Source organism: Rattus norvegicus, chromosome 10 (genome assembly GCF_021556685.1).
Source record: "Rattus norvegicus strain SHRSP/BbbUtx chromosome 10, alternate assembly SHRSP_T2T, whole genome shotgun sequence".
In the NCBI taxonomy this organism is placed as follows: domain Eukaryota; kingdom Metazoa; phylum Chordata; class Mammalia; order Rodentia; family Muridae; genus Rattus; species Rattus norvegicus.
In genome coordinates, this window is record NC_141543.1 from 87020633 (window position 1) to 87033094 (window position 12462).

The 12462-nt window shown below is 47.8% G+C and overlaps 1 protein-coding gene across 3 annotated transcripts; it reads left to right on the forward strand.

Moving 5' to 3' along the window:
- The first annotated feature begins 168 nt into the window (after window positions 1–168).
- Gngt2 (G protein subunit gamma transducin 2) lies at window positions 169–3315 on the forward strand. Of its 3 annotated transcripts, none has more exon segments than NM_001135767.1 (4): window positions 169–278; window positions 1287–1369; window positions 2600–2689; window positions 3046–3315. In NM_001135767.1, coding segments are annotated over 2 exon segments (210 nt in total). In that variant the 5' UTR covers window positions 169–278; window positions 1287–1369; window positions 2600–2605; the 3' UTR covers window positions 3172–3315.
- The last annotated feature ends 9147 nt before the right edge of the window (window positions 3316–12462 follow it).

Consider the following 12462-nt stretch of genomic DNA (forward strand, 5'->3'; position numbering starts at 1 on the left):
TCATGGAAGAGGGGAGGAAAGAGCAGAGGGTGGGGGCTTCCTTGGGATGAGTCACCACGGGATTGGGAAGAGGAGGGTGGATAGGATATGGAGATAAGTCATACTGGGGGCGGGGCCAGGCTGGCAGCACAACTACAATGGTAAACAGCCCTCGCAGCAGCAAGAAGAATCAGGGTTAGACACCAGGAAGACACAGCTAGAATTCCTGAACAACTGTGGGCAAGCTTGTGAAGGGCCGAGTAGGAAGTCCTGTGACCAGTACTTTGTGCCTAATGAAGGTAGGAGAAGATGATATGGACCAAATAACTAGTATGAGCACTCAGACCAGCAACAGGAAGGCCTTTGATGTGAGATAACACCATTCCACATGGATGTATGGGCAGCACTGGCGGACAGAGCGCTGAGCAGGGCTCATGCATTAACCGAAAGTTGGAAGGGCGATGGTTCTGTCCTAAACTTGAGTTCAGGGAGCTCCCAGATGTGAGTGGGATTTGATCCTGCATCTGGGATGGCTTTGCAGAGCCCCTCCCCCTCCCCGTCTGCCATCCCTCCTGGCAGAAGAGGAACCTCACTTAACCACACTGGTTCCTTAACATTTCCTCAAGAATGTCCCTCGCTATTGGACAAATGTCTGTCAGAGCAGGAGCTCAGCTCTGCTAAATGTCATAGTGGTGTCAGGTGGTCCTGGGAGAGGCAAAGGGAAGAAGCAGACTGTAGGCGAGCATTGGGGATTGAAGAGAGGGGAGTTCCACACTCCGGGGAGGGCACGGAGGCCAAGAAGCAAAGGTTACACAGCATTAGGACGGACACAGCCACTGGGTACTAACTATTGAGTGTTGGAACTGAGGGTGTGTCTTTATGGAGTGAATGAAGATCGAGACCCTTGTACCGTGAAATTGTGGAATCCGATAATGGAACCATTTTTGGGGGGGAGTTGGGGGAAGAACCTTTGGGGGGGCTTAGCGGAGGGGGGAGCTGTGAGCTAGTTGGCATGGGAGGAACAGGCTTTGTAATGGAGAAAGACAGGCAAGCGGTACAATAGGCTAGAGGGAAGCTGTGGGGCCAGGGAAAAGGGGCGTGGTCATGAAAGGAGAGAGGCTGATGTGTGCTCCCGGGGCCCACAATGGAGGTGGCCTGTTTTTGACTTTGCGGGGAGAATGTTAGTGTCTGCTGTGGAGGAGTGAAGGGCTGGGAGGCTCAGCTGGGATCAGGACTTACGACCCTGAGCTCATGATCAGCTTAGGCAACAGAGATTTGGCTTTGCCAACCATCTGCTTTGTCTGAAGATTTTCAGCCGATGAAGCTCTAGGAAGTTCAAACACCATTGTGTCCTGCTCCCGGACTGGTGACTTGGAGAGAGCTCTAACAGGTAAGGGGGCTCTGGGGCACCGGGCTGGGATCTAGTCTTAGCATTACTAAGTTTAAGTGCCGGGCTGGCTCTCCTCTCTTTACCTGGAGTTTTGATGTTAATAATGTAATTGTTAGGGGCTGGAGAGATGGCTCAGCCGTTAAAGGCTAGGCTCACAACCAAAAATAATGTAATTGTTAGAAATAAGAAGAGGAAGAAGAAGAAATGTACCCTGGCCATTATGTACGAATGATTTCCGTATGTTATTGTCTTTTTTATATCATATGTATGAATGTTTGACTTGCACAGATAAACTGTACCACATGTGTTTCCTGGTTCTCACAGAGGTCAGGAGAGGGCATTGAATCCTCTGGAACTGGGGGTTATAGGTAGTTGTGAGCCATGAGGAGGATGCTGGGACTCGAATCCTCGTCCTCTGCAAGGGCAATGAGTGTTCTACAAGTCATCTCTCCAGCAACCTCAAGCATTACGTTTTTAGTTCTCATAATAATAATGGGATTAGGGATGTAGACGAATTGACAGAATGCTTGCCCAATATCCTCAGTGTCCATTTCCAGGAGCACATGAACTAGGTATTGTGGTACATCCCTGTAACTCCAGAACTTAGGAGGAGGCAGAAGGGTCAGGAGTTCAAAGTCATCCTCAGCTACATACAGAGTCTGAGGCCAGTCTGGGCTATATGAGAAGTCTCAAAAACCACAAACAATGCTACCGTTGTTGCACTCGTTTGCTGATGGGGAAACTGAGGCCCGAAGAAGCTGTATGACTTGTCTAAAGCCACACAGGAGGAAGCAGCAGGGTTGGGGGTCACTGTTGGACTCTGGCTCCCTCCAAAGCACCTAGTCTTAACACTGGGCATACTGTCCGCTGCAGGACGTAGACATAAGACACTCTCCTGAATCATCGAATAGAGCAGTCATTCTTTGTACCAAATTTTCCAGGTTTAAACTCTGTTTCCCCTTCCTTTTCTATTTCCTCTGTAAAGAGGTTCTTATTTAAGGGCAAAGATTGTCCCGCTCCCATCTCACTGGTCCCTTCTAGTCCTTCTAAACCATTGCTCATGATAGAGCAAGGGGTGGAGGGTACGGTTGGGTGGAGGGACAGACACATTTGCAGGAATGTTAACCAAAGAGGGACCTTGATTGGGGGGCTAAGGCCAGGAAAAGTGTAGAATTGGAGGGGAAGTGCTCATGGCTGTGGGATCCTGTCAGAACCCAAGTCTCCCTCTAGAGCAGGATGGCCCAGGATCTCAGTGAGAAGGAGCTGCTGAGGATGGAGGTGGAGCAGTTGAAGAAGGAAGTGAAGAACCCACGTGATCCGGTGAGCCTGCCGTCACTCTTCTCGGCCTCTGTATCTCTTCCGATTCAAAACTGAGAGGAGATACTAGGCACAGAATGTATCTCAGGGCTGGGCTGGGCTGGGCTGGGCTGGGCTATAGAAGATAGTTGGTGTCCACCTCATGTTCCTGGGCACTGAGAACTGTCTCCAGGCTGGGCTGGCATGATCCCATGAGATGTTTGAGGGTTAGTTCAAGGGTCTCAGCCTCTTGCCTGCCTCTTTCTCTACCTCCTTCCTCTTTAACCCCATTCCTACCCTGCCCATCTTCCTCCCATTGCCAAATCATGGATTCTGAAAAAAACAAACAAGAGCTGTGATCACGTTTTGTCGTCTTACAGATTTCCAAGACAGGAAAGGAAATCAAGGATTATGTAGAGGCCCAATCAGGGACCGACCCTCTTCTGAAAGGCATCCCAGAAGACAAGAATCCCTTCAAGGAGAAAGGCACTTGTGTGATAAGCTGATGGCCTACCCTCAAGACCCTCACCCTTTCTCTGTCCCTCCTCAGTCTCACCAGTGTACTGGGATACCTAGGGATACCAAGTGTATTAGGGATCAATGTTTACTTCCTCTTAGACAAAAGTAAAGATGCTGAGAGAAAAACAACAGCCGTGGAGTGGATTCTCAATCCTGTTCTCCAACATCTTCTTCTACTGCCTGCCGTGGCCTGTGATGCAGCCATGGGAGGACACAGGAAGGGAGTGTTAACCAGAGAGGGAGGGACTCTGCTGGGGGAATGTGGCAGGGAAGAATGAATGTAGAATTGAAGGCACAGAGAAAGTTGGGCAGCTGAGCAGGTGGCACATGTCCTCCAGAAGTGCCTGTGATGCTCCAAGGCCCTGGAGGACAGTCCTAGGGAATATTCACTCCTCCTAGAATAGCCCCACACCCTTCTTTTCTTCTGTGTGTGTGTGTGTGTGTGTGTGTGTGTGTGTGTGTGTGTGTGGTTTGAGCTAGAGGCTGGGATGAGGGCTGTCCGTCTCATGCCCTATCCTGATAGCCTCTTCCTAGATCACAGTGTAGGGGGGAGAAGCTCAGTTAGCAATGTGCTTGCCTGGCATGCAGGAGGCCCAGGGTTCCATTCCTAGCACCGCATGAAGGTGGGAATAGTGGCTCTTGCCTAAAGTGCCAGCCCTGGAGAGTTAGAAACAGGAAGCTCAGAAATACACAGGAAGTTGGATACCAACCCCAGCTATGTAAGACCCTGTTTCAATGAAACAAAACAAAATAAGAAGAAAAGCAGAAGAACGCCTTAGCCAGGACGATCTGAAGACAAGAGGGAAGGAAGGAGGCGGGGGAGGGGTAGGGGAGAGAGAAGGAGAAAGAAGGAGGAGGAGGAGGAGAAGGAGGAGGAAGAAGAGGAGGAAAAGAAGAAGAAGAAGAAGAAGAAGAAGAAGAAGAAGAAGAAGAAGAAGAAGAAGAAGAAGAAGAAGAAGAAGAAGAAGAAGAAGACGACGACGACGACGACGACGACGACGACGGTGGTGGTCTGTAGGGTTAGAATTTAATTGTTTACAATTTATGCAATGTATTGAGTGTGTGTTATGCATAGGGCAGTATAGCCAGAAGCATGAGAAAGACTAACTGGTTCTTATTTTCTTGGAATTTGGTAGAGAAAAACCTAAAAAAAGAAAAATCTGCAGTGAAGTCAATAGAGGTCACAGTCTGGAAAGTCAAGGGCGGTGGAGAGGCGCACAACACCTTTAGGGCAATGAACGAGGTCAAGGTGAACACCAGCATAAGGGCACGGTGTGAGGAGGGTGATGCACAGAGGGAGAGCCAGGGAAAGTCTTGAAGGATCTTTCTGTGACCAAATTATGAGTTTTCTTCATGAGGGGCTGGAGAGAGAGCTCAGTGGTTACGAGCGAGTGCTACACTCGCAGAGGACCCACTTTGTGTCCCAGCACCTATACTGGGAAGCTCACAACCACTTGTAACCCCAGTCTCAGGGGATGTGACATACCTGGGCTCTAAGAGTGTACACGCACTAATGCTCACGCACACACATGCACATACACAATAAAAATAATGCCATTGGAAACAAATAAGAAAAATATAGGGGTTGGGGATTTAGCTCAGTGGTAGAGCACTTGCCTAGCAAGCAGAAGGCCCTGGGTTCGGTCCCCAGCTCCGAAAAAAAGAAAAAAGAAAAAGAAAAAAAAAAAAGAAAAATATAAATTACAAGTTGTAAAGAATTGTTTTATGATGTGGATGTAATAGAACATGCCTTCGATGCCTAGACTCGGGAGACAGAGGGAAGAAGATGACAAACTCAAGCCCAGCCTGGGCTACACGGTGTGTTCCAGGCTAGCCCGGTCTACTCAGGGAAACCCTGTCTAAAAAGAGAGGAACTTTCTTCTTTACCGTAAGGGTAAACGGAAACAGAGAAAGCAGCTAAGGGACCCGGCTCAGTTAGGTCTTGAGTTCATAGTTAATAGATGAGTCAGGTCCTGCTCAACACTGGGGATATAACCACAGACACAGCTCTGAGGCTTTGTCAGCCAGGGGTGACTGTTTGAAAGAAGCATAGACAAACGTCCATGGTACAGAGTGCTCCCTGAAATATCAGAGAGGTCGGTGGGATGTCAGGGACTCCTGGGAAGGCTACCTGATCGAGCAGAAAGGGCACACTGCGTCCCTGGAGAGAGGATAGACAAGGTCTCCAGAGAGATATAATTCCTAGGAGAACTGAGTGCAAATGGCTTATGTTGTGAATAGTTGGGAGAGGACACTCCTGGGTGAAAAGACATTGCGAACAGAGGCACAGAAAGGAGAGGAAGAAGAACCATGGTTTGCTGTCCGACGTGATGGAAGGTGTCTTAGGGTTTTATTGCTGCAAACAGACACCATGACCAAGGCAAGTCTTATAAAGGACAGTATTTCATCGGGGCTGACTTAAAGGTTCAGAGGTTCAGTCCATGATCATCAAGGCGGGAGCATGGCAGCGTCCAGGCAGGCATGGTGCAGGAGGAGCTAAGAGTTCTATATCTTCATCTGAAGGCTGCTAGAAAAAGACTCACTTCCAGGCAGCTAGGACAAGGGTATTAAAAGTCCACACCCAAAGTGACACACCTACTCCAACATGGCCACATCTCCTAATAGTGCCATTCCCTGGGCGGAGCCTATGCAAAACCATCACAGCACACAATCCGAGCATTGGGGAAATTGAGTTTTGAGACCAGCTCAGGATACCTAGTGAGACTCTATTTCAAAAAAAAAAAAATGTATATATATATATATATATATATATATATATATATATATATATATATATATATCGTCTTAGTCACTGTTCTCTTGCTGTGAAAAGACAGCAGGGCCAAGGAAACGCTTATTTTAAAAAAGCGTTTAGTTGGGGGTTTACTTATGTTTCAGAGGTTAATCCATGGTAGGGGTGTAGCTGCATACCTGGTGCTTGAGCAGTAGCTGACAATGATCCACAGGCAGCAGGCAGAGAGCGCCTGGGTCTGCTGTGGGCTTTTGAAACCTCAAAGACCACCCCCAGCGGCACACTTCCTCCAACAAGGCCACACCTCTTAATCCTTCTAATCCTTTCAAATAGTTCTACTCTTTGGTCACTAAGCATTCAAATGTACGAGCCTATATAGCTATTCTCATTCAAACTTTTTTGTTATTGCTATTTGGCTTTCTTTTGAGACAGGATCTCACTAGGTAGCTCTAGAGGGCCTAGAACTTGCTATTTAGACCCCTGAGAGCTAGGTCTAAAGATGTGTGCATCCCTGTGCCCAGCTTGAATTGTATCTTAATGTTTTTGCCTTCTGAGATTTGTTTTATGTAAATGAGCATTTTGCATGCTTGTATGTATGTGTGCCCCATGAATGCCTATTTCCCTCAGAGGTCAGAAGAGGGCATCAGATTCCCTGGAACTGGAGTTACAGACAGTTGTGAGCCACTGTGTTGGTACTGGGAACCAAACAGAGTCCTCCGGAAGAGCAGCCAATGCTTTTTTCTGCTGCACCATCTCTCCAACCCCAAGAACTGTATTTTAAATGGAACAGAAGTCAGGTTGGAACTGAATGTCCAGAAGAAGTCCTAGGTCCTTGGGATGCTCCTACGGGTGGATTGGATGGTCAGAAGGGTCTTGCTTGTTGGGTTACCCAGCTTTATCTGCTGGGAATGACTTACCGATGTTCCTGGGTTTGTTTGTTTGTTTGTTTGTTTTGTTCTGTTTGCTTACTAGCTTGCTTATTTGTAATAGAATCTCATGCAGTACCCCAGGCTGACCTTGAACTCACAGCAGCACTTCTGCCTCCAGCTCCCCAGCACTGAATGATAGGTATGAATCACACCACACCTAGTGGGAATTTGTTCTTGACAAGACTGCAAATGGAAAGAGAAGGCTAGAGAGGAAGCTAAGAAGTGATGGTTCCTGGGCGGAGAGGCAAGACAAACAGCAAAGTAGTATGGCCAGGATGGCTTGAAGAGTTTCCTTGGGAAGTAAAGTTTACTGATCTTGACATCTGATTGGTGGGGAGGAGAGCATGTATTCACGAATGACAGCTGTATTAGTCAGAGTGGGCTAAAGGAACTGAACTGATAGACTGCGTACAAAGGGGATTTGCTAGCTGGCTTATAGGATAAGGGTTGGGTATTCCTGGAGTGTCCGTCTGTATGTCAGAGAGGCTGATAACACGGCAGCTATTCCGTCCTCAAAGCTGGATGCCTCATTGTAGGAAGACTTGGAAGCTCCCTGGAGAGCAGCCAGTTTTCAGTTAGTCCACATAGGAAGGCTGGAGAAGCTGGAGCCCAGTACCTGCAGTGGGTGACACTGTCAGAAGGGAGGCAACTATCGCTGCTTTGTCCTTAGATATCTTTATGGCTCCGCCACCATTTAGAAGGTGTTAATGGCTAATCATCTCCCTGTAGTTAATCCTTTATGGAAACTGCCAGAAACACTTAAAGTTGTGCCTCAGAAGCGATTCTAAATCCCGCCATGCTAAAAGTCAAGAACAAACAACAGCAACCTTTACTCCCAGTACTGGGGAGTCAGAGACAGGCAGACCTCTGTGAGTTCAAGGCCAGCCTGATCTATAAGTGAGTTTTAGAACAGCCAGTATTCACGATGTAGACCCGTGCTGGTCTTGAACTCAGAGATCTACTCTGCTTCCTCAGTGTTGGGACTAAAGGGATGTGCCACCATGCCTAGCAATGATTCTTGTGAGTACACTGCACCAGAAGAGGGCATCAAATGCCCATTACAGATGGTTGTGAGCCACCATGTGGTTGCTGGGGATTGAACCCAGGACTTCAGGAAGAGCAGTCAGTGCTCTCACCCACTGAGCCATCTCTCCAGCCCCTGGCATCCTTGAGAGCTAGGATTTCTGTCCCGTATAGTATCCCAATCAAGCAACTCTTCCCTTCTTGGCTAGGGCCCGCAGTCAGAGAAGCCTTTTCTTTAGCTCACCTTCACTCTCTGTTGTGTGCCTCATGCTCTCTGAAAGTGAGCTTTCCTAGCTGCTCAGAGGCACAATAAAAGTCACAAGATCCTCAGAGCTTCGAGCTCAGTCATTGGTCCAACATTCTTTTCTCTCTGGGGTATCTGTTTGTGTGTTTTGCTGAGATAGTCTCACTAGGTAGCTGTCTTAGTCAGGGTTTCTATTCCTGCACAAAACATTATGACCCAAGAAGCAAGTTGGGGAGGAAAGGGTTTATTCAGCTTACACTTCCACATTGCTGTTCATCACCAAAGGAAGTCAGGACTGGAACTCAAGCAGGCCAGGAAGTAGGAACTGATGCAGAGGCCTTGGAGGGATGGTATTTGCTGGCTTGCTTCCCCTGCTTGCTCAGCTTGCTTTCTTATAGAACCCAGGACTACCAGTCCAGGAATGGCACCACCCACAATAGGCCCTCCCCTCCTTGATCACTAACTGAGAAAATGCCTTACAGCTGGATCTTATGGAGGCATTTCCTCAAGGAAGGCTCCTTCCTCTATGATGATCCTAGCTTGTGTGAAGTTGACACACAAAACCAGCCAGTACAGAAGCTAAGGGTATGCTTAAATACCAGATCCTCCTGCCCCAGCTTCTTAAATGTGGAATTGACTAAAGTGTACACACTATACAAGTGTACACACAACTTCTGTTTCCCTAGTACCATAAACAATGCCAGCTATCTGAGCATAGAGCGAATGGGGGATGGTGAGATGGCTTATCAGTAAAGTGTTGTCCTTGCAAGTGCAAAGCCAAGTCTTTAAAAAGGCAGTGGCCTGTGGCAGCACGGTGGTACACGCCTTTGATTCCAGCACTCAGGAGGCAGAAGCAGGCAGATCTCTGTAAGTTGGGGGCCTGCATATGGAGTTCCAGGACAAAGACAGACAAAGGAAGGCAGGAAGCTGGGCACAGTAGCGAACATTTGTAATTCCAGTGCTGGGGAAGCAGAGATATATGGAATGCTGGGGCTTCCTGCACAGCCTGGCTGACTTGCCAATTGATGAATTCTAAACCAGTGTCTGAGAAACCGAGTCTCAGAAAGGAAAGGAAAAAAAGCATGTGACCAGCATTTGAAGAAAGACTGAAAGACGTATTACCCTCTGGCTTACACATGCATGTGCAAGCACTGGCGTGCACACCTCCCATACACACATTCATAGGTGCACTTGCACACACTCAATGCACACAGGCACACACACAAAGAGAAGGTGCATGATCGTTCTGAGAGTGGGTCCCTGGTAGCATCCAAGCCACCCTTTCTGTCCTGATTTCATGGATCTCTGAGGGTTTGAGCCCTGAGAGGTGGGTGCCATTGGTTCCTCAGAGCACACCAGGCAGTTCTTCCAATGGCACCTAGCCTGGGCACAGTGGTGTCACCCAGCAAAGCTGGGACACTCACTGGGTCTGTCCCAAGTCAGCCCACCATGCTACAAATGCCACTGCTTGCAGATTCTGATCACTCGATGGGGCCATCAAATCCTACTACCATTATTTATTTGTTTATTTATTTGTTTGCTTTGTTTTATTTAGTTTTTGTTGTAGTTTTGTCTTGTTTCTACGACATTCTCACAGCAGTTCCTTCCCCTCCACTCCTTCCAGACCCCACCCTGCTCAGTGGTCTTATTTTGAAATATTTTTAGATTTACAGCAAAATTTGCAGAATTGCAAACTAACAGAATTCCCCTCTGCCCTTTCCCAAGCTGCCTAGTGGTGACCTCTTGTACGACCATGACATTTATTAAAATAAAGAAGTTAAGAAACAGGCGTGATAGTACACGCCTGTAATCCTGGCATGTGGGGGAAAGAGGCAGAAGTCAGCAAGTTCTACATTGTGAGTGTCAGGCCGGCCCGGGGCTACACAGTGAGACACTGCCTCAAAAGAGCAATGGGGGGGGGGGGTGCTGGGGAAACACCTCACTGCTGCCAAGCTTGGCAACCTGACTTGGATCTCCACAAGGTACAAGAAGGGAATCGACCCTTGAGAGTTTTGCTCTGACATCACAGAGAGGCCCTGAGATATTGACATGGACACAGGAGTGGATGAATGCATACCAAGAAAATGAACAAACAAAACCAAGAAACTAACATCAGTACAATGCTATTCATTAAACTCAAGGCTTTGGATTTCTCTGGGTTTTTCACTAATGTAATTTCTCTGCTCCAGGATTCATCTCAAGTATCTTGCGACTCTTTTTATTTTATTTTATTTTATTTATTATTTTTTTTTTTGGTTCTTTTTTTCGGAGCTGGGGACCGAACCCAGGGCCTCGTGCTTCCTAGGTAAGCGCTCTACCACTGAGCTAAATCCCCAGCCCCTTATTTTTTTACTGGGGAGAGTTTTTTTGGTTAAAGACAACATGGTCTAAGACATTCATGGCTAGAAGACACTCCATGGTCCACAGATGTTGGAGACTACAACACTAACTCCTAAATCACTATTTCAGTGGGGTAACCCACAGTTCCCTCTGTGACCCTGCCTCTAGAAAACTGAGTACTGTTTGCAGTCTCTGGATTCACCCCCCGAAGGGTCTAGCCTCAGCATCTTCCTGGATCTCTTTCTCTTCAGCTCCTTAGTTATGCCTTTGACCACCTGACCAGAACCTTTAAAACTTCCCAGGAAGTGGAAATGGCTTTCAGGGCCGCCCTGAGAGCAGCAGTTTCCAGAAAAAGGGGAAGCAGTGTAACTCAGCCAGCCTCCCAGATGTGGTTAGAAGAAGGAGCGGAGTGGAGTAGAGGAATAGGGTAAAAGACAGACAGAGGAAAGTACCCAGGATGCTTCCTTCAACTTTATCATGGTCCTTGGATGATGAGTGAACGGTGATGTCACAGGTACAGACATCCTCCATCTCTCTCCTTACCCCCAACCCCATCCCCACCCTCCATGCACCCCAACCCATCCCACCCTCCAACTCACCCAACCCATTCAAACCATCCCTCCATCCACACACCCCCATCTCTCCCACACACACTTTCCCAGAGATTCCCTTACATTCTTCCTCTGTGCCCTACTCCAAATCACTGGCAAATGGTAGCTGATCTTCCAAGAGTGACGGAGATTACTCGAAAGATTGCTCGAGAGGGCTGTGCATGTTTGAGAGAAAAAGGCCAGAAATAGAGCTTGGAGGAACCCCAGCAATTCAGGGCAGCCTGAGGAGGAAGGGCAGTGAAGGGGACTGAGAGCCCTTGGGTCAGAGAAGCAGAGACTGCCCAACAGAGGCCAGGCGATTGTCATTCAGGAGGCTCCTCAGCTGGGGAGGGGCCGTGCTCTTCAGTTTCTCCAAGTCCTGTTCAGGTAATATTGGGCTAAGTTATTTTCAGGTTTCAAATGCTTGTTTTCTTTTTGAGAGGGGGCCTAATGAGAAAGGCTGAGCTTCTAACACGCTAGGCAGCAGAGAACGGCCTTGGGTTTGATCATGTTGGCCCTCGTCGCTCAACTCCTCAGGTGTTGGGACTACAGGCTTATACCTGCTGTGGGGTGCACTAATTCCTAGCTACACTAATTCTCCATAACTGTAAAGCTCTCAAACACTCATCTCTAAAGGCCTTATTCTCTCCCTCTGCCCCAGCCTTAGTTAAAGGCCCCACAGCTTCCTGGGGAGTTTCCTCCTGCCCAGGGCTTTCTCTGTCTCCAGTTCATTCTCTCTCTAGGAGTTTGTCCTCACTTAAGCCTGTCTTGTTTATTTTGGCTTTTTGTTGTTTGTTTGTTTGTTTGCTTTTATTTTTGTTTTTGTTTTGTTTCTAGACAGGGTTTCTCTGTGTAGCCCTGACTGTCATGGAACTCAGAGGAACTCTAGAGGCCTTCCAAGTACTGGAATTAAAGGCATGGGCTGCCATGTCCATCTCCTTTTGGCTTTGAGACAGGTTTTTAGTACTTATCCCAGGTTGGCCTGCAACTTCTTATACAGTCTAACTGGTCTCTATGTCCTCACCTCAGCTTTCCAGGGGTCAGGATTAGGGGTTCGATTTTAATATTTTCATCAATATTTCATCAGCAAATAAAAGTGGTTGCTGCACGGGCCTGATACCCCAAGTTCCAGCCCGAGAATGCACAGTAGGAGAGAACGGACTCCTGAAAGTTGTCCTCTGACCTCTTTCTTACGAGGACCCCTTCCATGCACATGCACGCCGACAAGCATGTGCACACATTATCCCCCCACAAAATAACAACTATGAGTGTTTTTGCTTATTATATGCACTAGGTACACGGCCAGTGCCTGAGGAAGTCAGAAGAGGGCGTTGGATTCTCCGGAACTAAAGTTATAGATGGTTGTGACCTGTTATGTGGGTGCTGGGAATCGAACCTGG

Coding starts and splice junctions, on each gene's coding strand:
- Gngt2 (XM_087574489.1), top strand. CDS start 2,606: ATGGCCCAGGATCTCAGTGAGAAGGAGCTGCTGAGGATGGAGGTGGAG. Junction 2,690..3,045: donor TGAAGAACCCACGTGATCCG/GTGAGCCTGCCG, acceptor GTCGTCTTACAG/ATTTCCAAGACAGGAAAGGA.